The following is a 26,375-nucleotide window of genomic DNA, read 5'->3' as shown; positions in this document are numbered from 1 at the left end:
GCTGAAATTGAGTGCACGCTCAACAGAAGGAGCCACCCAGGAGCTCCATAAAGTATGGGTACGGATATGGACATGGACACCACCTTCAGTATTCAAATCCTGGCTAAGCCGCATATTGGTTTTTGATCCTAGGAAAGTCACTTATATCAGTCACTCACTTATATTCTGAGTATCATCAGTTTCCTCCTTTGTAAAAAAGCTATAAAATATGTAATGTTCAGTGGTGTGAGGAGTAGAGATGATATTTGCAAAATACTTGTCGGGAAAGAGGCACTCAACAAACGCTAATGAAATTGGTTAGAAGGTTTTGATTGGAAGGACACAATGAGCCAAGCCATGCTGTGGGAAATTAACGTGGAATTTTGATTAAAACCAATTAGAGGAAAGGAAGTGGTAAGGAGAAAACTAGTTAAGATGGCTTTTCAGTCGTCTTGATGAGAGGTAATGGGGTGGAGTGGGAAACAACCCAGGAAATGTCGCTGGAGATGCAGCAATCAGGTGTCTCTAGGACGGGGCCCACAGATCATATGAACCTTGTCTATGCAGTACGCGGGATGTAGAGCCTTAGGGTGGAGGGCAGAAAAAGCTCCAGAGGAATCCAGAGGCTTGGAAGTTTGGTGCCCAGGTACCTGAGAGCTGAAGCCGGGGTGGATGCGGGTGGGGGAAAGTCGGGGCTGGGAAGTATTAAGTTCTCCATCACTACTGCCTAAATCCCATAGGCAGAATCTGTGTCCAAGCCCCAGCCTGCAGACGCCGTAGAGGAGGCGGGGCCGGCGGGGGCGGGGCCTCTCCGCCGCCCCGCCCCGCCCCGTCCCGCCGCGTCGGCCTCCTAGCGCCTCTCCGCGGGGCGGAGTCCGAGTTGCCGCCCGCCCACCAGGCACGCTAGCCCCAGCCGGCCTTGGAGCCCTGAGTCCGCAGGTGCCCCCGGAGCGCCGCAGCCACACCATGCTGGGCATGATCAAGAACTCGCTGTTCGGGAGCGTAGAGACGTGGCCTTGGCAGGTCCTGAGCAAAGGGGCTAAGGTAGGCCCGCTGGGCTGCCGAGCACCTGAAGCGGGGCTGCGCCCGCCCACCGCACCCTAACGGGGGCTGGAGTGGGTTCTGACGGGCAGGTGGGGCAAGCGGTCTGCCCCAGAATGTGCGTTTTGGCTTCTTCCGGGGGAGGGGCACTGCCTTCCAGTGCCCAGCATGCGAACTGGGAAGGAGGAAGTGAAAGGGAAGTACAGAGCTGCAGGCTGAGGGCTCTACTGGGAGGAGGGGTGACAAAGAGGAGAGATCGCTTTAAGAGAGGAGTCTAGGCGCGGCGACGGAACAGCGCCTGTTGAATGCATTAATTCATGTAAACACCCTAAGCTTTCTGATCGTTTGTTTGCTGAGAGGCCTGCGGGTGCAAAAAGATCGAAAACGTGCTTGTCCTCAAGAAATTCCCAACTCCTGGAGACCTGAGTATAAAGGAGCAGGATCTGTGCTCCACCGAAGTAAACGTGCACAGGAGGGAGCACAGGGGAAGGACCCGATCCATTCTGCCAGGGGCTGATGAGGGGGACTTCCCGGAGGAAGTGTCTTCACCTGGGTTTCTGGTTTGTTAGGAGGGCGCAGAAAAGCAGAGACAGAGAGCATGCGCAAAGGCCCAGAGAGGAAACAAGGTATTCTGGCCCATGGAACTCCCAGAGTTGGGTCCTTGGATACAGGATGGGTGAAAAGGGCTTGACTGCAGTCTCCCCCACAAATTGACAGCAGTGCTAACACAAGCAAATTGGATTGCCCCCTGAAAACGAAGAGTCTGCAGCTAGATTACAGTCTCCTTGCAAACAGGTACTTTGTGCCTTGTGTATACTCAGCTCCCCGCTCAGCACCTCCTATGTTAAAGGACTGTGTTGTCTGAGGACCCAGTTCTGGTACTGAGCGCGTTGATGGTCACACAAAAGCCCTCAACCAGACTATAGTCTGAGTACTTCACGCAGCTATAACCAGAGCCCGGTCACTTCATCTGTCTCTGAGTTCCCTCTGCTGCACTTAGAATGACCAAGTTGAGCCCAGATCAGGGGTGACATTCAGATGCCTATAAGCATCCAGGCAGGCTATGGAAATGAGTGAAGCTGCCTGTGTTAGACTCTAAGGCAAGGTGGGGACTGAGGCAAATCCAAGGAAGAATTCAGGGTCCCCTCTACAAAGAGCAGCCATGTTGCTATGCAGGGATATAAACCAGAATTGCCAGATTTTTAAGGAAAACCAGAAATCCAGATTCTTCATGTGAACTCTTCTAAGTTACAATTAATGTTTTCAATAAGTAACTAAAATTTGTTGAGTACCATCTATGTACATCACTTTTACAGGCAGTGGGGATAAAGCAATGAATAAACCAACAAGACCCCCATCCTCGTGGCGAATGCAAAGTAAACAGGTCAAAAGGTCGTTATCAGCTGCCAATCAAGGCTATGAAGAAAAACAAGTAGGGAAGGGAGGAAGGAATAGGGAATTTGAGGAATGAGTCTGTGGTTTCGAGTGGGGAAATAATGTCAGTTTTACCTGTTTGCCTCCCAATGTTCATAAACTGCAGGCCACAGAAACTGTCTGTGGTGAGACCCTGCCTGTGTGAGGTGTGTGTGCTCATCTGTGGACTCAGCCCAGGAATGTCTAGGATGCTTTTTGGCCCCAACGCTTAAAGAATCCCCCATGTTACCAACACCTCCCAGAGAGTTCTCCCTTCTGTAGTGGAATCCAGCTCTCTTGGTCTTTTTGGGGTAACAGACAATTGCCAGTATAGGGTCTGGGCTGCTGTACCCCTGTCTGTCCTCAGATGCCTCCCCTGCCCATTCCCTGGGTCTCAGTCCGGAGTCTGGAATGGGGGTCGTGTCTCAGTCTGGAGTGAGGGCTGATTCCAGTTGCCTACTTCCCAGGCTCCAGTGTCAGATAACTCGCCGTGAGGGTCACCCAGGGGGAGGCACTGGTGGGAGATATAAGGGTGGAAGGAAAGAAAGAAGGTGTTTCTCCCTTTCTTTCTCTGAACTATCAGGTCTCTGGGCACCAAGAGTTTCTCCGCAGCTCCAGCTCTTTCTAGACAGGCCACCGTGGTTCTAGCTTCTTCCAAGTAACCCAGGCCTCTGAGCTCAGGCAACAGTTCTCTGATAAGCATCTTCCCTCAACCTTTGATGGGAACATGGTGCCGTATGGGATATTGCTACCAGGCTGATGCAGATCACTTAACCTGAATATTCTTAGTTTCTGCAGGTGTAGAATGGGTATAAAAATACCTCTTCCATCTACTCCCAGACCAACTATAAATATTACATTTTTTTAAAAAACATGAAAATGCTTTGTAAACTCATACACCCTACAAATGTGATAATACCTTTCAGTCAGACAGAACTCAGCTCTGCTCTTCCTAGCTGTGTGGCCAAAGGCAACTTGCTTAACTTCTCTGAAACCGATCACAAGAGGAAATAACAATTTGTATCTTATAAGAATGTTTGGGAATTTCAATGAGATAACCAGCTATAAGTTGTTCAGCAAAATACCTAGTACTTGGTAGGGTATGGTAACCATTGGCTTCCGCTTAGTTTTACAGGTAATTTCGGGCAAGTTACTTAACCTCCTAAGCACTGTGAACCCTGAAATCTCTCAGCTATGAGAATGACAGTGCCTTTGTGACAATTATGTAACTATTCAAAGATACTCATAAATATATGTATATAAATATACAAAGATACTCAAAAATATACAAATTCAGAGGATTATTACTTTGAAGACAGACTCTCCCTGGAATTATCTCTCTTGCCCCAGGTAGTGTCTGGGTCAGGAATTGTTGCCCATTTTCTTGGGCCAATAGATGGCAGACAGTGGACCCTACGTAGCTCAGGTTCGGGCTCACCATATGTTCAGGACTGATTGTGATGGAGACATCCGGGCTGCTGCGGAGCTTATCAGGTGCCTTCCACATTGCTTCAAGAAGGAGGTGGGCACACTGCTCACACTGTATTGAATTAGGTGGGTCTTGTGGATCCGCAGCGCAGGACTGATATTAATAACTGACATTTTAATTTTCCCAGCCTATGCACATTGGTTAGGACCCGACCACCCAGGGGTTTGAATCCTGGCTCTACCACTTGCCCACTGTAACTCAGTCATGTTACTTAACCCCTCGTGCTCCAGTTTCACCTGAAAATAAAGATAAAAACACTCACTTCTTCACAGGGATTGCAGGAACAAATTCATGCAAAGTATTTAAAACAATACCTGACCCATAGAAAGTCCCGAGTTAGGTGGGCTATATTATTTTTTCTTATGATGAGAAATTACTGTTTTATGATGAGAAAGCTGGCTTCCAGAATCAACATGTTATACCCACCCCAGCAGGTGGCTAGAAAAAAAATTGACCTCGCAGAGGACCTTGCAAATTCCATAGCAAGAGGCATTGTTTCAAGATCTCAGTCTGGGATTTGAATTTGACCAGGGTTCCTGGGGAATGTTGAAACTGGTGTTTGCGGCCTTGGGCCAAATCCATGTCTGATTGGGAGCATAAGTTAGCAGAATCTGGGACAGAGGTGGGCTGTTATTATGTTCCATGTGACAAGGACACACACTAAACACACTAAATTGGAAGAATCAAATGTGTTAGTTGTGTTAACTTAGGTGCTTTATTTTCTGCAGAAATAGAACTCTATTTAAATTCTCCCTGGAGAACTGGGTAGTTTTGCAATGTCCCTCTCTCCAACCTAAATCTTCACAGTGATCCAGTGGTTCAAATGAGTTTATGGACATAGATGTTATCCAATCGGGTGGGACCTTCTGTAGTACCACCTTAAGACATTGTGAGTTTGCTTTTCTCCCACATAGGTATAATTAGACTAATTGCTCATCTCTCTACCCAGCTATGTCTATTCTATTCCTTGTCCTTCAAGTAAAACCAGGTTTTATGCCACAGCCTCCTTTCCCACAAATACTCCTATTACCTACTATATGCAAGACATGGTACTAGACGCTAAGACATACAGTGGTAAACACAGATAGCCCCTGACCACATGGGGCTTATGGTTACAGATGGAGGTTAAATGCATTATTATTCAGTTATAATTACAATAACTCTTGTGTTGTGAAAGTCCAGGGGTCTATAAAAAATATCATGGGAACTTGTTTTAAATGAGGATCCTCTTTGAGGAAGTGACTTTGAGGTTGGGACTTTGGGGATAAGTAGGGGTCCATCAGGCAGGAAAGAGGATAGGAAAGAGGTACTCCAGGCAGAAGGGGCAGGTGCAGAGGCCCTGAGGCAGGCATGACCATGGCATTGAAGGAAATAGCAGAAGGCCAGTGAGGAAGTGCTCTGGGTGTGGCTGGCAAGGTAGGTAGAAGCTAGCTGGTACCTGGACCATATAGGAGAGGCTAAAAACTTGGTGAATGAGGGCTTTTAGGTAGGGCATTCATTAACATGATTAAGTGATACAGAATGCTCTGTGTGTATTCCCCAGCAATTTCAATTTCATTCACAGCTTCAGTTTCCCCTTTTGCTGATGACTTCCAAATTTATCCCCCATGTCAGTCTCCTACTGAGCTCCACACCCACATGTCCAGCTGTGTAATGGATAGTTTGTCTATCTGTCCTGGGAGGCAAATGAACTGATAGATATGAAAGGGCCCTTCTAGCCCTAGTGTTCTCAGCCTTTGGAGTTCATAGGAAGGACGGATCACTCAGGAAGAGATGGTGGAGGTGAGCCTTAAAGATTGGTAGATTTACGGGGTGCCTGGGTGACTCAGTTAAGTGTCTGCCTTCAGCTCAGGTCATGGTCCCAGGGTCCCGGGATCAAGCTCCTTGCTCAGGAGGAAATCCGCTTCTCCCTCTTTTTCTGTCCCAACCCCCAGCTCAGGCTTTCTGTCGTTCTCCCTCTTGCTTGCTTTCTCTCTAATAAATCAATAAAATCTTAAAAAAAAAAAAAAAAAAAAAAAAAAAGGACTGGTAGAATTATCATGGGGGCCTTGGCTCTCCGAATCAAACTGGATTCTTTGCTTGGCAGCCTTTCTTTTCTTGCCATGGACCTTCTGCCTGGAGAAGAGTCTGAGAGCACAGATCACCTATAGGATCCCCAGAATTCCTTTCTGTGCAAGGACCCCTCCCACTCAAAATCCCACATTTGGATCACAAAGTCAATTGAACGAATTTGGGGTAGATGAAACTGACTTGTACTCAGCTCACTGTCACTGGAACGAAGCTCACAGAATCCTCCCTATGGCAGCCTAGGAGTCCTCCAGGGGTCTGGCCCAGCCAGAATCTGCAACCCCCTCTCTCACTGTGTCCTGCTTGACAGCGTTTGCTCCAGCCCCAGCGAACCAGCTGTGTTCTTCCCCTCTGCTCTTTTCTACCTGTGGTGCCTGCTACCTGAAATTTCCCTCCCCAAACTTTCAGAACATTTGCTACATCGTATGATAATTTCATAATCTTCTCGCCACCCCACTAGACTGCCCATATCGTCTTAATCTCCAAATCCATAGCACCTGGCAGAGGTCTTCAATAATATTTCTCAATATTTTTATCTTTAAGAACCTCAAAGTTCTTAGGTCAGCCTGGACCTAGCCGAGCACATCAATACACACCTTGCCCCCCAGAATAACCAAAGTAGTCCTGTTCTGTGTTCCCACGCTGCCCTGCCTCTCCTCTTAAATATATCATCGGATTATAACCTGGTTTTTCTATTAGACCAGACCACCCCCCTCCCAATGTCAGAAACTATATCATTTATCACTGCTGTATCTTAGCACAGGGCACAGGGCACAGTGCTCAGCACATAGGAGAAGCTCCACTGTCATTGGTTGTATTAATAAGAGAAGGAAAGAAAGAAAGAAAGAAAGAGCCAGCCAGGTCTTTTCTCCAGTGAGAGCTTGTCATCAGTTTGTGAGAGAAGAAGCTGCATCCAATGACTTTAGCTGCCCCTGTTCGGAGCTGGACACAGACATCCAAATGTCCAACAGGAAGAACTAACTCAGTAGCTAAAGGAAAATGCTTAAAAGCATTTCCATCATCCCCCATACAGTACTGAGCCCGGCAGTTAACATTAGACTAGGGTTTGGAGATTGGAACTCTGGTGCCAGTGTCACCACTTAGTAGCTGTGTGTTCCTGGGGAACTCAGTCCCTCTGGTGCTTCGTTTCTTCTTTGGGAAATTAGTTTGATTGGACAAACTTTAAAACGGCTTTCAGGCTGCAATTCTGTGATTCACAGAGTAGCGTTTCTGGAATTCTAAACACGAGTGGCAAGACTCAAAAGGACCTCAAATGAAGGCTGAGTCTAGTCTCTGCTGTGACAGAGCCAGAAAGGGCAAAATACCCCAGGTTTATACAGCACGGCTTGCTACTGAAGGCCCTTTGGAAATGCAACACTTTCCAAGGGGAGGACCTCATAGCCATCCCCCGAATGACACAGTAGATTTGATTTGGAGCCTCTTGATTCTTAGTCTGGTGCAATTTCCCCTACCCCATGTAAAGGGAAGTTGATGAAACTGGCATTCAGAAACCTTTCAGATTTCCTGGGCCCCTTTCTCACTATTCTTCTTTAATTTTGCATCACAAAGAAAATTTTTTTTTTCCATTCTAAACATAAAATTAGAATATAAGTGTACTTTTTCAGACAATACAGACCTCTTAGCCCCACAGTCCTACCCACCTCCAAAGAGTCATTCTGTCCGCTTGGGAGTTGAAGACTTTCAGTCTAGGATGTCCCAGGAAGGCCCCTTTGCCCAGCCGGGGCAGCCACGTCTTCTGCTTATTTTTCACAATCATGAGTAAGAGAGGCAGCTCCTTAATCTATGACCAAACACCCGTTGAGCATCTAATTTACGATGCTCTATGGCATCGTTCTGGTCCACATAGTCCACATAGTTCTTGTCCACAAAGACTTTAGAGCACATTTTTCAAACTGCACAGTGTTCCATTACCAGACAGCAAAATCAATATAGAGTATGTCTTTCTTCTTTTGGTGGAATAGAATAAAATTCACTTGAGTAGAGTAAAAGTCAACAGGAAAGAAAGAAAAGGCTGGTATATTCACCCTCCTCCATAAGGGTGAAGTATCATTTTGTGAAACCCTGTTTCAATCACGTGTGTGTTCTTGATAAGGGCATGGGGTAAAAATACATTTCTTGTTTTGAATCATGATTCTTTTCCAAGTTTGAAAAACACTGTCTTATAGCGTATGTTCAAGGAATACGAAATTATATCATATGAGATATCAAAGGACAAGGAAGAGGAGAGGGGGTGGAGGAGGGCCACAAGCGTCCATAAGGCAAAGGATAATGACCTTAGGACAGAGACTCATGTGGAGAGTAGTCATGAGGAGCGGGGGTCCTCCCTGGCTTTGGGGGGATTGGCAGTGAAGCTGAGCATTCAGGGGCGTATGATTTAGTGAGATGAGTTGGAATGAGGAGTCGTGTCTGGGAATAGTACAAGTGAAGAGAATGACTCTGATTCTTCTTTTTTTTTTTTTTAAATTTGGTGAAAATTGCCATGGAAGCTTTTATTTTTATTTTTTAACTAAATGAATTAATTTATTAACATATACTATATTATTTTATATACACATAGTATATTATTTTATATAATTAACATATAGTGTATTATTGGTTTCAGAGATAGAGTTTAGTGATTCCTCAGTTGTGTATAACACCCAGGGCTCATTACATCACGTGCCCTCCTTAATGCCCATCCCCCAGTGACCCCATCTGCCCACCAACCTCCCCTCCAGGAACCCGAGTTCGTTTCCTTGAGTAAGAGTCTCTTAATGGTTTGTCTCCCTCTGTGAGCGACTCTGATTCTTCTTGACCTGCAGCCCTGCTTCTAGAATGAGGCTGATCCTGGGGCCTTCGAGTTTGTGACATTGTTGCTGGATCTCTGTCGCGGACAGGGCGACGAATCGACCAGGAAAACCATGAAAAGATATTAAGAGACAAAGAGATGGGGGCGAGAGGGACACTGAAGATGATGTCCAACAGTGCCAATTTTATTCCACATCTTACAATCATTTATAAAGCAGACCAGAATAAAAGGAGCATTATATCAGTACATAGTCAGATGACCACAAGTTTCTATAACAAGTTTACATTTACTACAAGCAAACCTCGTGAGGCCAGGTAGTTTCGGCTAAAGCCATTAGCAAGACAATCAGCCAGGGAGTGGGTTATGGGAGGTACAGAACAACAAGGACTAAGAACTCAGGACCCTGGCCACATTGTTCCCTACTGTAGGGAGAGTGTGTGGGATGTCACGTAGGCAAGTGCACGACACATAGCACAGACCCTTTTCTCAGTGCACTCAACTTTCCCATCCTTAGCCTTGTCGAGGTGTCCGGACTTTGAAGGAGACACAAGTCAGGGCCTGGATTGATCCTCGACTCCAACTGTGCGGTGGCCTCCCACAGATCTTTCTTCTTTTCCAATTTTCATCTCTTTTTCCTGGCGGTCCTGTCATTCAGATGTTGGATCTCCTGGCTTGATTCTCTGATTTCCAATTCTCTTCTGTTTTCTATGTCTTTGCCTTTTTACTTGACATTCTGAAAGATTTCCTTCAGCTTTATCTTCTGACTTCTCCCCTGAATTTTTCATTTCTGTTATATTTTTAATTTCTAAGAGCTCTTTGATCTCTGAACATCCTATTTTTATAGCATTCTGGTGATGTTCTGAGTGGCTTTGGATGCAATATCTTCTCTTATCTCTCTGAGAGTATTGATAATTTGAAGTTTTTTCTGCTGACACTACATTTGTAAGAAATCCCAGAATCTTCTCATGGCCCTTCATACTCCTAACTGTCTCTTCTACCCTGTCACCATGCCCAGGTTCATTATGAAAAGTTCTTTATGATCCCAGGGTCCTGGGATCGAGTCCCACATCGGGCTCCTTGCTGGGCAGGGAGCCTGCTTCTCCCTCTGCCTCTGCCTGCCTCTTTGTCTGCCTGTGCTCGCTTGCTCTCTCTCCCTCTGTCTATTACAAATAAATAAATAAAATTTAAAAAAAAAAAAAAGAAAGAAAAGTTCTTTAGCCGTTCTTATAACTGGACCATCACCGCTTCTAGAGTAATCACCGGTTGCCATTTTAATTCTTTTAAGTATGTAAATTCTATCTCTAGGAAGACGTCTCCTATGAGGAAAGGACCTGTGAGGGGGGGCAGTTTGCCACAGTGGAAGTGACAGACAAGCCTGTGGATGAGGGTCTCCGGGAAGCAATGCCCAAAGTCATGAAGTACGTGGGAGGCACCAATGACAAGGGTGAGTATCCCTGAATGATGTGGTTCTGGGCTCAGAGGGAAGCTTGCTAGGTCTCATGTCATCAGGGGAAAATACAGGGAGGGGCCACAGGGCACCTGTCACCACCTGCTTCAGTAGCACATGAACTTGGGCTCTGTGCACAAGAATGCTCTAAGGGGACCACACTGACCCCATCCGGCCTACCCCTCGGTGTGTGGTCTCCCTGCTCCATATCACCTGGCATGCTTCTCTCCCAGGCGTGGACAGGCACTCGGGGTATCAACCCTGCAGTGCTTATAGTATCTTTGGACTGGTTCACTGAGTGAGGAAAGCCAAGTCACAGAGCCAGGCCAGCCTCAGACTTGAGACTTCCGCCTCCAGGCTGAACATCTCTGCCCAGTCCCTGTGTTGCTCAGAATCCACGGGGCTCTGAGGCTCAGTGAGTGGTGAGTATGCCAGGTCCTCAGCTCTGTTCTGGCAAATGAAGGGGCTGGGAGTTTTTAGGCTGTCCCAGTCTTAGACATGTCAGTCTGTGCTGGCCGTGCCCCTATTTTTAAAACAATGGGCCTGAAGTTTCAGTGTACCTGTCAGCGTGGAATCCATATTTAAATATGAGCTTAACTCTAAAGCTCTCTCATTTGGACTGCTCTTTAGAATCAGTGCGGACCCCAAATGGGTCAAAAGCAAGGCAAAAGAAGAAAGAAAGGTGATGTTTAATTTTTAGGATATTTCTCAGGCTGATAATTTAGAAAGTCAGAAACTGGTATTAACCTCAGTAGCATTTAGTAACACCAAAGTAATCAGGCTTTGGACAATAAGTCAACCAGTAGGAGGTCAAGAAGAAATCTTTTCCTTCTTAATGTTGTTGTAATGTGTTTTAGAAGAATATTTGTATAAAAATGATAAAGTTTGGGGGCGCCTGGGTGGCTCAGTTGGTTGAGCATCCAACCCTTGGCTTCAGCTCAGTTCATGATCTCAGGGTGGTGAGATCAAGTCCCATGTTGGGCTCCATGTGCAACACAGAGTCTGCTTGGGATTCTCTCTCCCTCTCCCTCCCTCTCTCTCTCTCTCCTTCTGCCCCTCCCCTCCCAAATAAATAAAATCTTTAAAAAATATTTTATGTGATTAAACATTAAAGAATATCTTGAAAATAACAAAACAGTACCCCGATCCATCTTTTTTATTACAATCATTGTTGCCTTCTGAATGTATTTCTTTAGGGCTTTTTAATAAGCCTTTAAAATGTAATCATAGTGTTTGTGCAATTGTGTATCCTTCCGGTATTTATAGTTACTTATAGCTATTTTCCACTAGTGCTAAGCAATCTTCTTAAGTGTGGTTGTTGACAGCTACATTATATTGCATTGTGTACTTGTAATTTAGACATATTCCTGTTTTGAACATTTACATGGCTCCCAGTCTCTGACAATTATAAATTCTGCGGTAATGAATATCCTATTACCTACAGCCTTTAAGATATTTTGGATTACTTCCTTAAAATTCACATTTAAACAGAAGGTAATTAGATACTGATAAATTGACAGTCTTGATATGTATTACCAAATAATTTTTTCCAAACGAGTTGAATCACTACATTCCTATTTCCAGTATATACAAATAAGAGCTGTTTTGTGTATATCTTACTATATAGTTTTAACACCTGGAAGGTTTGTTATTAATTTCAAGAACCAAAAATACTGTCTTGGAGGAAGAATGAGATTAGCTGATCTTCCATGGTCCTGAGCAAGTTCTGTCTGTAGCAGCCCCCTCACTCTGTGGGGTTTTATGTTTTCAGGAATCGGAATGGGGATGACAGTTCCTATTTCCTTTGCTGTGTTTCCTGGTGATGATGGCTCCCTCCAGAAGAAATTAAAAGTCTGGTTCCGGATTCCAAACCAGTTTCAGAGCAACCCGCCAGTTCCCACCGATGACAGCATTAAGATCGAGGAGAGGGAAAGCATCACCGTCTATTCCCTGTAAGGAAATGATTCTCTAGTCATCCGAGGGTAACATCTGATCTCCATAACCACTCCTTGATCATCTGCAATGAGCATTTGCATTACATTTATATTTTATTCCAGTTTTATTGAGATATAATTAGCCTATAACATTGTATTGACTTCAGGTGTCCAACATATAATGCTTCGATATACAGAAATATTATGAAATGTTCACCACCATAAGTTTATTTAACATCCATCATAGTTATAATTTCTTTTTCTTGAGATGAGAACTTCACAGATCTGCTTTCTTAATAACTTTCAAATATACATGACAGGATTGTTAACTATTGTCACCTTGCTTTGTATCACATTCCCAGGACTAGTTTCTCTTATGGCTGGAAATCTGTACCTTTGGACCATCTTCACCCTCTTCTCCCTCTCCCCGCCCACATCCCGTCTCTGGCAACCACCAGTCTCTTCTCTGTCTCGATGAGCTCAGTTGTTGTTGTTGTTGTTGTTTTTAATTGTACATATAAGTGAGATCATACAGCATTTTTCTTTCTCTGTCCAAGTTATTATCCTTGTCCTTAAGGTCATCCACATTGTCACAAATGGCAGAGTTTCTTTCTTTCTTTATGGCTGAATAATACTGCTTTGTGTATAGACATACATTTTTATCCCTTCATCTCCTGATGGACCCTTAGCTTGTGTCCATATCTTGGCTATTATAATAATGGGGCAGTGAACATGGCAGTGCAGATAGCTCTTCAAGATAGGGATTTCATCTCTTTAAAAAAAAAAAAATTAAAAAAAAAAAAGACAGTGATTTCAATTCCTTTAGCTATCTATCCAGAAGTGGACTTGCTGGATCTGAGGATAGTTCTACTTTTAATTTTTTGAAGAACCTCCATATTGTCTTCCACAGCGGCGGCACCAATTCCCATGACAACAGTAATGACAGTTCCTTTTTCTCCATAGCCTTGCTAATACATTTTTTTGTCTTTTTGATACCAACCATTCTAATAGGTATGAAGTAATATCTCATTAGGGCTTTGATTTGTATTTCACTAATGATGGGGGATGTTGAGCACCTTTCCATGTACCTACTGGCCATGTGTATGTCTTCTTCAGAAAAATGTCTGTTCAGATCCCCTGCCCATTTTTTAATCAGAATGTGTGGCTTTTGTGCTGTTGAGTTATTTTGGCTTTTAATTCCTTGTCAGATATATGACTTGCAAATATTTTCTCTCATTGAGTAGGTTGCCTTTCCGTTATATGGATAGCTTCCTTTGCTATACAGAAGCTTTTCAGTTTGATGTAGTCCCATTTGTTTATTTTTGCTTTTATTGCCAAATACCAAAAATTGTTGCTAAGACTGATACCAAGGAGTTTACTCCTTATGTTTTCTTCAAGGAATGTTACGGTTTCAGGTCTTATGTTCAAGTCTTTCTTCTATTTTGCATTTTTTGTGTGTGTGTGATGTAAGATAGAAGTCCAGTTTCAATTTTTTGCCTATTGCTATCCAATTTTCCAGACACTATTTATTGAAGAAACTATTCTTGACTTCTTTGCTGTAAGTTGGTTGACCATAGATGCATGAGTTTGTTTCTAAGCTCTCTATTCTGTTTCACTGATCTATATATCTTTTTATGCCAGTGCCATACTGTTTTGATTACAATAACTTTGTAATATAATTTGAAATCAGGAAATGTGCTTCAGCTTTATTCTTCTCTCTTTTTTTTTTTTTTCCTCCAGGTTGCTTTGGCTATTTGGGGTCTCCCCCCCCCCCAAGATTACTTATTTATTTATTTATTTGACAGATCACAAGTAGGCAGTGAGGCAGGCAGAGAGAGAGGAAGGGAAGCAGGCTCCCTGCTGAGCAGAGAGCCCAACGCAGGGCTCAATCCCAGGAACCTGGGATCATGACCTGAGCCAAAGGCAGAGGCTTTAACGCACTGAGCCAACCAGGCACCCCTATTTGGGGTCTTTTGTAGTTCCATATAAATGTTAGGGTTAGTTTTCTATTTCTGTGAAAAATTCCCTTGGAACCTTGATGGAGATTGCATTGAATCCATAGGTTGCTTTCAGTAATATGTACATCTTAACAACATTAATTCTTCCAATCCATGAGCATGGAATCTCTTTTCACTTATTTGTGTCTTCTTCAATTGGCTTTTAGTTAATGTCTTACAGTTTTCAGTGTACATATCTTTTTATCTCCTTGATTAAATTTATTCTTAGGTGTTTTATTCTTTTTGATTCAAATAGTATTGTTTTCTTAATTTCTTTATATTATTGATGAATTAAGTTAAATACGGAGTCCTGATAATTTCTCATTTCATTTTCTTCAGCTTATGGCACACAAACATTTGCATTATGTCTGACTAAATACTTTGCCATTTGCCAAATTGGCGTGGTTGGAGTATCCCCACAGTTTAGGCTAAACACCTACATTAGCCGCAGTAGGGTTCTGGGAGACTCAGGGAATAGCTAAGTCAAGCTGTTGTTTGGGGTCACAAATACATAAATGAGTATAGAATATATATCGGACTTGGGGGCTGTCCTTTTTACCCCTTGAATGCCAGAAAGGCAGGGAGTATTTGCTAGAACTGGACGGCCACCCCCTCCGTTGTTCATTGTCCATGGTCCTTGGAGTGTTCTCGTCCTGTTTCCAGAGCCTCATTTGGGGTCATGTTCTTTTTGACTATAGAGCATAACAGGTGCAGGTGGTTGCAGGTGATTGCATGTCTTTATTCTTTGGGCCCCAACCCCCCTTCAGAAACTGAGTCTCTTGTAGAGAATCAGTGGCCTCCACCACTTGTTAAAATCCTCCTGTATGACAGGCACAGAACCGTGTGCAGTCACAGGCCAGGAGCTTTACCAGCATTAACTATAGGTGTGGATTTGCTTCTACTCTAGAACCACCGGAGGGAAAATAAATACACAGATAATCTTGTCCTGGACAGTTTTTGTCCACTCCCCAGGGCTTCTGAACTTACTTATTGGGCTGCCTGGCTCCAACACTGCTACCTGAAGGCATAGCTTTCTCTGGAGCTAACACTGACGCTGGGAACTGGAGCTTGGCTGGTCTGGCAGTGGTAGGCCGTAGTCGTGCCCCCTAGAGGACAGTGCGTGTACTGCAGCCTGGCCTCTTCTCCAGTCATCATTCAGACCTTCCTGCCTTCGCCATAGAGGCAGCAGGAAAAGCAAACTTGGGGTAAGGAATATCTTTCCCAAGGACAGGGACTAGAGTGGGGAAGTGAGGTGGCTGTGGTACACAACTTATGGAGGCGCCCACTTTCACAGTGGTCTAAGTACAGGATTGGCCCTGAGAGTGAGGGTCTCCTTAAATCTTGGGTGCTGTGTCTCCAATGTCTCACCCTCATTCCTGCTCCCTCTTCTCCGTCTCTTCCCCATGTGTCTTGGGAGCAGGCTGGTGTACTGTAATGAACAAGTACATTTTAGTTTGAATCCCACTCAGCCTCTCTAAGACAGTTTCTCCATCTCTTAAGTGCCCATAACAACCTCCCTCAGAGGACCTCTACTAAAGAGTATCTTTCAGTACTCACTAAGATGCTCCTGTTTTACAAATGACTTAATGTGTATGAGCTATGGTAGGTTTCAGTAGTTAATTATTTTTTCCCTTTGCCCTTTTGATTTCATAAGGAATGAGGTTGACGTGATTAAATCAGTTCCATAAACCTTCAAGGTGGCTGGTCCGATGGTTTTCTTTTGTCCTTAACTTTTTAGTATGGAAATTTCCAAACATATGAAAAGATAGAGTAAGATAATGGACACCCAGGTGGCTCAATCGGTTAAGCATCTGCATTCAGTTCAGGTCATGATTCCAGGGTCCTGGGATCATGTCGGGCTCATATCGGGCTCATATCGGGCTCCTTGCCCAGCAGGGAGCCTGCTTCTCCCTTCCCCCTCTGCCTGTTGCTCCCCCTGCTTGTGCTCTCTCTCTGTCTCTGGAAAATTTAAAAAAAAAAAAAAAAAAACCAGAATAAGATGATGGAACCCATCATTCACCTTCAATGATAATTAACTCAAGGTCAGACCTGTGTCATGTGTACCCTCACAACTGTCACCCCTCTGTTGGGTCTTTTTGAAGCAAATTCCAGACATTTTATTAATTTCACCCATAAATACTTCAGTGTGACTACTAAAGACTTTTTAAAAATACAATCATAATGTCTTATTACTCCTAAAATTTAAACAGCATGTCATTAGTGCCATGATAATAGAAAATGTCCAGCGTTCAGATTTCCCCCACTATCGGATCATTTGTTTTTAAAGTTTGTTTGAACCTGGATCCAAATAAAATCCTTCTCGGGGCTTGATCCCAGGACCCTGAGATCATGACTTGAGCCAAAGGCAGATGCTTCACTGACTAAGCCACCCAGGCATCCCTGGTCAGTACACCTTTTAAGCTTTTACTAATCTGTGGTTTTTCTCATTACTATACCTTTCCATTTTTCATGGCTGCTTATGGATCATGTGTCCTTTTGTTTCCCATAGTCTGAATTTTGCAGACTGCCTTTCCGTGGTATTTCAACATGTTCCTCTGCCTCCGGCATTGCCTGTGAGTTAGCAGTTAGAACCAGAGGCACGGACGGATTCAGGCCAGCACCTTTGGCGAGCATGTTTCATAGGTAGTGCTGTAGACGCCACCGGGGAGTTCATCACATTCACATACTTCTGTTTTTGCAACACCCGCGACTGCAGATCACCCTTACCTAGATGCCTGGCTTCGTTCAAGTTTATAAAATGACAGTGTCCTCTATTTTTCCTTCACTTTTTAGCTGGTGTCCTTTGATAAAAAGAAACCTCCTCTTTTCTGCTATTTGACTTCTCTGAGATGGAGGCACAGATAAAAAGGCAAGATACCTTCTCTTTAGCACGTTGCCTTCTCCTTGCCTCTTTTCAGAAGATTGATTTCATTCCTGAACATTTTCCATGGGCAAGGCGGCATTGGTCTCTGTTTTTTGAGGTTCAGTATAAACATACTAATTTAAACACAATTGATGTATTTTCGTTCCTGGCAGCTGTTCTTACTGATGCTCACATTGTCCCATATTTGGCCTGGTCCTTTTGACAAGACTCTAGTACTCTAGGGTAGCTTCCTTGCTTTCTGGTGCGACTAGATGTTTCAAACACATCTGGGCATTTCTTGCCCTAGAGCTGGAGTTTGACATTTCTCCAAGGAAACCTGGTTCCTTACGGAGGGACAGGGTATCTTTTTAAAAGGTATTATTAAAGTCCAGTCTGTGAAAGTTTCCTATTAATTCTCTGAAACCTAAACAGCTGAATGTGATAAATAGGGTGTCTGGCATGGCTCTGTGAATTTTTTGTTTTGTTTTGTTTTTGTTTTTTTTAAAAAAACCTAACCCAGGGTCTTAAATCAGCATGTTATTCCTCAACTAGCCACTTGGTGTCACTGCACAGCCAAATGTGCTTTAAGAGTACCTTAACCTGGAGGGCAGAGTGAAGTGGCAGAAGGCAAAAGTACTATTTCAAATACACGTCAGGGCATTAGATGGCAAAATTAATTCTAAAATGAAAGCCTTGTCCCCTTAATTCAGGCTTCCTTTCGTAAGACATCATGAAGGGATGTTCAAAAGGGATTATGCGTTTTTTAGCGGTATGTATTACCAGTCAATGGATAGAAGGCTAGGAAGGACTAACACTATCAGAATCTCCTTAGTGGTCACAAGAGGCAATACAGGTCTCCTCACACTTGTATGAGTGGCCACATTCCAGCTCCCTCTGTGTTCACGGCCCTGAAGGCCACTTGGGTTACAACTCAGCCTCCTTTCCACAGTGCAGCGCTGGGTCCGACAGAGACCTGTGGCAGGAGAGGGTGATGGTTTTAGTGAAATGTCTGGGCATAAAGGAAAGAGCTGGAAACCAGGAGTCATTGTCGGGGTGACCTCTGATCTGATCCTAGTTCTCCTACTCGATGGCCATGGGACCTTTGGTGTGTCACCGAACGACCTCAATTTCCCCAAGTACAAGGTGGGAAAAGTGTACCTAATGCCCAGGGTTGTCATGAGGAGGAAACATGGTATCCGTAGACGCCTCCAAGATGCTGGATGTTAGGTAGACCCTAGGTCAGTGTTAGCCCATTTTCCTGTTCTTGACTTCATTGCTCTCCAAGAATCAGATCAAGTTTTACTAGAATTAACAACAAAAAGTCAAGCAACTACAGATACACTTCAGTTCAAACCACAACTCTAATAATTATGAGTTTTACAGCTGGGCTGTCTGAGCTTCAGTTTTCTCATCTATAAAATAGAATGTATGACACACTGTTGTTAGGGTCCAGCAAAGTGTGCGTGTGATACAACTTTGTCAGCCACAGGGCGCCCAGGGATGCTGCTGTTGTTTTCCTCGCTAAAGGACCAGTACTGAGGCCACTGGCCGCTTGGGAAGCTCAACCTGGAGAAAGAGAACTTCGGAAAGAACTGCTAAGCCTCTAGGGTGTTCCATATTACCGCTCAGGAGAGCTGTAGACCAGTGTTAGTCACGTTCCTAGATAATTCCAGCGCCTACCTGTAATCACAGGAGGCTCTGGCCATGGGAGACATAATACAGTTTTGCCTCTTTGTTCTACTCAATGCCTAAACTCTGTCATTTTGATTTCAAGCAGCCTCACCCAACCATTCCTTTTTTTTTTTTTTTAAGATTTTTATTTATGTATTTTACAGAGATCACAAGTAGGCAGAGAGCGGGGAGGGGAGAGAGAAGGAAGCAGGCTCCCTGCTGAGCAGAGAGCACAATGCAGGGCTGGATCCCAGGACCCTGAGATCATGACCTGAGCCAAAGGCAGAGGCTTTAACCCACTGAGCCACCGAGGCGCCCCTCACCTGACCATTCTATCAAAAGTAGCACCCCTTCTTTTTCTCTCCTCTTACCCCACTTGGTTTTTCTTCTCTTCACTTATTCTCATCTGCATTATATACCTATTTGTTCATGCATTTATTGTCATCTCCCTCACTAGAATATTCTTGAGGGTAGGGCCTTAGGCTGTCCTCTAGTAAGTGCTCAGTTAAAAGCTGAGGAATAATAAGCAAGTGAAAGTCTTGGTCCTTGCCTTCCCTGTACTTATCTTTTCCTTTCCTTTCTTTTCTTTTTTTTCCTCGTCTCCCTAAAGATCTTGGTCCCTTCCCATAGCTTCAACTGTCACCCTTCCATCAGTACATCTCCAACCTGACCATCTCTTCATATCCCTCGAATGCCTTAACATTCATCAGACTCAACATGATGACCAAGATGAGGCCATTTACACATGTATTCATTCAGTCAAAAAACCATGTATTCATTATTCCCTTGTTCTGTGCCAAGAATTTTGTCAGTGCTCAAAATAAAGCAGGGAACAAACGACCTGTCCACTCTTTGAAGCAGGAAAAACTAGTTTTTCCTAGTGGGGAAAACAGATGAGAAACAAATGTCTCTGATATTTCAGGCCTGTGTTATTAATTTTTTAAAAGATTTTATTTATATATTTGTCAGAGAGCAAGTGAATGAGAACACAAGCAGAGGGAGCAGCAGGCAGAGGGAGAAGCAGGCTCCCCGCTGAGCAGGGAGCCCGATGTGGGACTCAGTCCCAGGACCCTCGGATCATGACTTGAGCTGAAGGCAGATGCTTAACTGACGAGCCACCCAGGCGTCCCAGGCCTAAGCTATTTCAGAGATGAGAAGTGGTCTTTGTGGGTGGAAATTATAAGGAAGCATATTTCTTACTGAAAAGCCTTCCAGCATAAAGTTTCTACCAGTAGAAGGGACAGGACACAGGGCGAGGAAGCCTTGGCCGGAGGAATTAAAACATCATCTGCACAGATGTGCAGCAGTTACACTGAGTAATGCGTGTGCTCGGCGGCAAGTGTGTCCCATTTTGCACATGTCTGTCGAGTACCTCTGACACTGAAGCCACCTCACTTCTAAGAGCCCTGCCAGTGACAAGATTCTGAATCTAAAACCTAGTTAAATCACCATTTCCCCCTACAACGGGTCAGGTATCCCACCGGTCCTTTACAAACGGGTCCTTGGAAGTGGCTTCAGTCCCCATTTCAGGGCGGATGAGCCCGAGTCACCACGGCTGCTGCTGCCATGCTTCCCAAGCACCGGCCTCCCTTCCACCCTCTGGAGGCATCTCCACCTAAACCTCCCCAAGGTCTCCCAAATCAATAGGTCAAAAATGAAGCTCAGATCTCCTCCCCAGATCTGATGCCCTGTGTTCCGTCTTACAAAAGGTCCCCGTCCATCCTCCTACTCATCCCGATCAAATGGCATCCTGACTCCTTCACCTGCCACATCAACTGTTGGCCAAGTCCTAGTCACCTCCTAGCTGCGCCTTCCCTCCCTGCCTCGGTCTTTGGCATCTCCTGCCTCAACTATTGCTCTGTCCTCCTGATTTTTCCTAGTTCTTCCACCTCTGCCCCTTCTAAGGTGTCCTTTCATCACCGCCAGCCCTCAAGCATGGGACCCATCCCACTACCTACCCCCACCTCTCACCTCTGCTCGGGCACTCGTTAGGGTTGGGACCAAAGCCCAAGCTGGTAATTAAATGAGATGGGGGATGGGTAAACTTTGGGCTGGGTCCCCAGATGTCTAGCCAGGCAGTGAAGCCTAGTAAAAACGCTTTGTCATGGCATCTGATCCACAACACACCCCCACTCCGTGTCCACCTGATCTCAGGCATGCCCCCCCGCAACACGTCCAGATGCAGTACCCACTTCCGCTCGCCCAGCTCCTCCTACAGCCCTTCTCCAGCCTCTGCTGAGTGGAAGCTGCTTGAGGCCAGGCATTTTTGTCATATTGTTCCTCACTGACATCAAGAAGAGATGCTCAATAAACAACGGCTTATTATCAGGTCTTCCATAACGCCTTCCCTTCATGTTCTAAGTCAGAACAAATCACTGCCTATTCCCCACCCCCCAGAGCATTCCATCTGTACCTTCTGCCTTCCTTCTAGTGCTTCCTTCTGTCCCATATAATCTTTATGTGTGTCGCTGGCCTGCCCACTGCAGTTAGACCTCACAAGGGTAGAAAGACGTCTTCATCATCTTTATAGCTCTGTGGTATCCAACTTGTGTTTTGGGCCTCGTCTTGCTCGAGTCAGTAAGCATGGTTCAGTCCGACTGAATGAAATGCCTCACGGGGTGAAGCTTCTTACCCGTTGACGTGAGATTGTCAGCTCCTCGTCTTACGCTTCCTTTGCCTAGCACAGAGCTCCGTGCAGAGACTCTCCCCAAATCTGTGTTGACTTGTTGATTGTTAAAGTCTCAGACCATCCATTTTTCCATCTACCCCAATGCATGCCTCGACCATTGTGATTTCTAGCTCCCCTGGGACCAAAGCCTCCATCTTTTCCCCTGCCTCATTGATGCCTGCCTCATCCCCACCCCACAAACCTCTTCCAGACCTTTGTAGTCAGCTCCTTTTGTGTTTCTGGAATGGGGTGGGGGAGTGTCTTTCCTCGGTTCCCATGGTAACCAAAAATCTTTGTTCCAAATACTGAACTCTGACGAAGGGGGAGATAAAATACAGTGCCCTGGAGGAGAGCTTCTTTGAAGATGGAGACAGAGACTAGTTAATAGGCTTACAAAAATAATGTGTAGACTTCATGTTTATGTCCTTTGAGGAGCTCAAAGGGCTTTATGAGAATTCTTGAAGTCACACGCAAACACGTTTATGAATGCAGGGAGCTGTGGGCACTGTGCTCCCCTCCGTGTTGGGCTTAGAAGCTGAGGCAGGGAGGAGCGGGGTGGCTTCTCCCCGAACGAGCCGAAGAGCTAGCACTGGGCCTCTGTCGGGTCACGTACCTGGTGCAGTTTGGTTTTCTGGCTCGTTTGTGCATTCTTGTGCTTGCGTGAGGGAGTGTTGGTTAGACTGGCCGTGAGGAGGACACATGTGTCTGCTGTTTCCTGGCCCATTCACTCTGCTTGTTTTCTAGTAGAAGTTTCCATGATGAAGCAAGAGGGAAATTTTTTTTAAAATATTGTATTTATTTATTTGACAGAGAGAGAGATCACAAGTAGGCAGAGAGGCAGGCAGAGAGAGAGGGGGAAGCAGGCTCCCCGCTGAGCAGAGTGCCCAATGCGGGGCTTGATCCCAGGATCCTGAGATTGTGACCTGAGCCAAAGGCAGAGGCCTCGCCCACTGAGCCACCAGGCGTCCCAGAGGGAAATTTTTATCCTCATTATCGGCATTTCTGGAGGCCTGGGAATAAATATTTTCAAATTGCTTTTGTTTGGTTTGGGGAGCATTTTTAAGTGAATTTATGAATCCCCAGATGATGACATTCTCCATATCACTTGCTGGGTCTCTGTGTTTTTCTCAGACAGCTCCTTCTTCAGGGGCCCCTGCCAAAGCCACTTCTTCCGCCCGCCACCTAGGGACCAGGATGCCCAAGAGCAGCCCGCTGACCCTCCATGTCTGCTCACCATCTAGGCCTTGTCTCCTTCCTTCCCGTGATGATAGGCAGTACCTACTCACTGAGGACTCCCAGCATCTGTCACCAGGCTCACCTCTTCCCAACTCAGGATCTCTGGCTCTAGTTCTTTGCCAGGTCTTCTGAGGAGATTTGCAGTGCCTGACACACACTTGGGTACACAACAGCTGTTGCATGAATGTATTTCACAGACATACCTTCATATCAACATGGCCCCCAAACCATATTATTAGTCACCCCTCCTTTTCTTCACCCTAGCATCCCTAGCAGCAGCTTCTATCCAGAGACTGCCCTGGAAACCCTGGAGAATCCTCAACTTCCTGCTCTCCCCGCCTCCCCTCACCTCTAGTCACCTGCCAAGTTTGCCTTTATTCAGAGGCCTTTGTCATCTCACACATGGTCATTCCTGGCCTCCAACAATTCCAGCTCTTTCCCTCCACTGCCGCCAGAGGGACTTCTCCAAAACAAACCTGATCATGTCAGCCGCTTACTTTCAAAGCCTTCATAAGCCCACCTTTTCAAAGTCGTCAGCACGGCATTCGAGGCCCTTCCTAGTGTGGCTCCAGTCAATCCAGTTTCCTGTTTGAATTCCCACCCTTAGTGTGTGCTTCAGATTTCATTATATGAGTGAGTGAATGTGGAGGCAAACAGTCTTAAGTGCGATCATCTTGAGGTCTATCAACCTGAAGACCTGAAGACTTACTGTTTACCCCAGAATTGTTGACTTGGCCAAGGGATCGAACATGTGTCAGGCACCTTTTAGGTGCTCTGGCTACACCAGTGCACAGAAAGTGATAAAGATCCCTGCCTTCATGGGGCCTATACTCTACCGGAAAACTCAGACCATAAATAATGGACACAGTATGTTAGATGGTCATAAGTGCTGAGGAAGAAGGGAAGGAAGGAAGGAAGGAAGAAGAGGGAGGAGGGGGAAGAGAGTGAGAAAGAAAAGAAAGAGAAAAAGGGAAAAGAATGGGAATAGTGAGTGGGGTTAAAGATTAGGGTTTTGAGAGAAGGCCCAGGGGAGAAGGTGAGATAGTTCATCGAGCCGGCTGGTCATTCCTAGACTCTCTTCCTGGGTTCCTGATACTACTTGAGATTCCTATCGTGTCCCTCCCCCAGGAGGCAGGGAACCGGATGTCTGTCCTGAGCAATTGCAAAGTGACAGTAATAGTTCCTGTTTGTCGTGGGCCTACTATGAGCTAGCACTGTGCACAGCAGCCTCCATCTTGTGTCCCTCCATCTTCACAGCAACCTTTTAAGACGGATTGGTTAGCCCTATTTAGCACATGAAGGACCTGAAGGTTACAGAAGTTAAAGCCTTGCTCAAGACCATGAACAAGAGAGGGGCCAAGGTAGGACTGAGGTAGCCCTTTTGTCACCAACTGATGAGTTGAGGACCCCTCTTCCTTCGGACATTTCTAAAACCCAGTAGCCTAAAGAGCCAACATGGCTCATTTTCAAGGAAAAGAACTGAGTGTCACAGCCTGAATGCGGGGTACAGGGGACACTCAACACCCGCTCCTACCTTCAGCATCTGATTCATCTCAGGCAAGTGGTTCTCAACCTATAGACATTCTTTCAAAGTAATCCCATAGTCTTGCAGACTTTTACTGCCAGAACAGTCTTCCCTTAATGTTCACCCTGGGTCTACTAATCCACTTTCCTCTCAATTGAGCCTCAGTGAAGCTGGAGTTCAGTTTTCCTCATCTGCCTTGTGATCTCTCTTCTATATACTTGAACCAAGCCTCCTCTATTCCAAAGTGGTCTCGTCTCTGTCCGTGTACTGTTAGCGACTGTCTAGACGTTGGAAGAACCAATCCCTTAAAGATGAAATCCTGGGTGTTTTTACATCAATAACCCTATAATCAACATGCGGAATGCTTGTCGAGCATGACTAACCACTTATAAAAGAGCAAAGCGTGACTCAGAGAACCCCACCAAAAATAATGCATTTGGCCTAATCTTGGCCTGGTGCAGATTCAGACTTTTGAGTCATAAAGCTCATTAGAAATGGGGACATATTTGACTCTAATAAAGATTTTAGTGCAACCCAGATTTAGACTGGTATATTTAGGGCAGGCCACAGGATGAATTTTGGAGCGTAGGCAGATGACGTAAGGAGGGAATAATCATCTCGAAAAGGCAAGCTTTATTCCTTCTCTGAACCCACCTTCTGCCATTAAGAGAGAAGCCTGATTTAGGAGTCTTTTTCCTTACTAGAAAAAGAAAGCTTTCATAATTTGAACAGGAAAAGGGATTTATTAGAAGTGATTTCTTTATTTGGGGCATGCTTCAAGCTTGCCACGGGGCCTCCCAAGACTTCCTTGGGGCCCTTTGGTCGCTCTGTTTTTAAAAAAGCTGCTACTTGTCACCGCTGTGATGTGTTCACTCATCAGAAAGGATCTGCTGGGGGAGAAGCGTTAGCTACAGCTCTATCCTACCTAATGCTCCTGCATCTTCCTCCTTCCCCAGCTGGAAACAGAGGGGCCTGGAGGAGGGCTGCCAAGGCAAGAGGGAGCTAGAGAGAAAGGTGAAGCCATGGCCTAGGGGAAGGTCAGCCTACCATCCCTCAGGGACATTTCGGAAGGAAAGGCAAGCTCATGCTTAGTACTTCACTGCTGTGTTTCTGGCTCTGCATTAGAGCTGTTCACATTCACTATTGTATTTAAAACTCAAAACGACCCTGGCGGAAAAACACAGCCTATCCCAGGTGCATAAGTGAGGTTCTGAGGCTTGGAGGGATCAAATCCACCGTCAGGGAGTGGCAGCCCCTGCTCTAGCATGCTTGTCATAGTGAGAGTGGCAAGTGACTTCTTTTTTTTTTTAAGATGCCCTGCTCTCAATAAAATTAAAAAAAAAAAAAAAAAAAAAACGTCACGCAGTTGGCTCACTGAGTTAAGCGTCTGCTTTTGGCTCAGGTCATGATCCTAGGGTCCTAGGATTGAGCCCCATGTCAGGGTCCCCACTCAGTGAGGAGCCTGCTTCTCCCTCTCCCTCTGCCTGCACCATTTACAAATAAATAAATAAATAAATAAATAAATAAATAAATAAATAAATAAAATCTTTAGAAAATGATAAATAATAAAAAATAAGAAAGACTCCCCCCGCCCCCTTGGGGATCATGTCTTCTCCTAATCAGCCCCTCTTTCGCTTCTACCTTAGGCAGTTTGGTGGTTACGCGAAGGAGGCCGACTACGTAGCTCATGCCACCCAGCTGCGTACAGCCTTGGAGGGCACGGCCACCTGCCGCAGTGACGTCTACTTCTGCACTGGGTATGACCCTCCCATGAAGCCCTATGGACGTCGCAATGAGGTCTGGCTGGTGAAAGCATGAGGAGCTCGCCGCCTTACAACTTCCCAGCCGTGTGCTTCTGGGTCCACTTCCCGAGGGGGGAAGGAGGGGACACAGCTGCCAACTGTGTCTCCAGCTTCGCCGACGTCCCTTCAAAGCTGTGTACTGCCAATTTTATGAAATACGCCTATTCTGTCTATGCTCTTTCTCTCCTGGTAGGAACTAAGACAGCCAAAATAGGCAGCAACGTTTGAAAGTTCTGTGGTAGATCAGAAAAAAAAAAAAAAATCCAGCAATGTTTTCCCAGCTATCTGGGTCACTCAAAACAGATCACGAAAAATTATTGAACCTGCCCTTTTGTGGTGGAGGAGAAAATGTGATTTGTGCACCATCTGTCATTTCTGATTCTTGCAAGACCTTTGTCTGAAAGAGGCCTGAAAATAAAGATCTTTGACTTAAA

General features: G+C 45.2%; 1 protein-coding gene across 1 annotated transcript; it reads left to right on the top strand.

The window, feature by feature from the left end:
- Nucleotides 1-787: 787 nt before the first annotated feature.
- Nucleotides 788-26,375, top strand: HEBP1 (heme binding protein 1). The gene is made up of 4 exons (XM_082741065.1): nucleotides 788-1,023; nucleotides 10,104-10,242; nucleotides 12,017-12,197; nucleotides 25,786-26,375. The coding sequence occupies exons 1-4, from the start codon at nucleotides 946-948 to the stop codon at nucleotides 25,955-25,957; spliced, it is 570 nt and encodes a 189-aa protein (XP_082597191.1). The 5' UTR covers nucleotides 788-945; the 3' UTR covers nucleotides 25,958-26,375.

Source organism: Mustela nivalis (assembly GCF_964662115.1).
Source record: "Mustela nivalis genome assembly, chromosome: 7".
NCBI classification, from domain to species: domain Eukaryota; kingdom Metazoa; phylum Chordata; class Mammalia; order Carnivora; family Mustelidae; genus Mustela; species Mustela nivalis.
The sequence above is the reverse complement of the archived record's forward strand: the minus strand, read 5'-3'. Positions and strand labels throughout refer to the sequence as shown.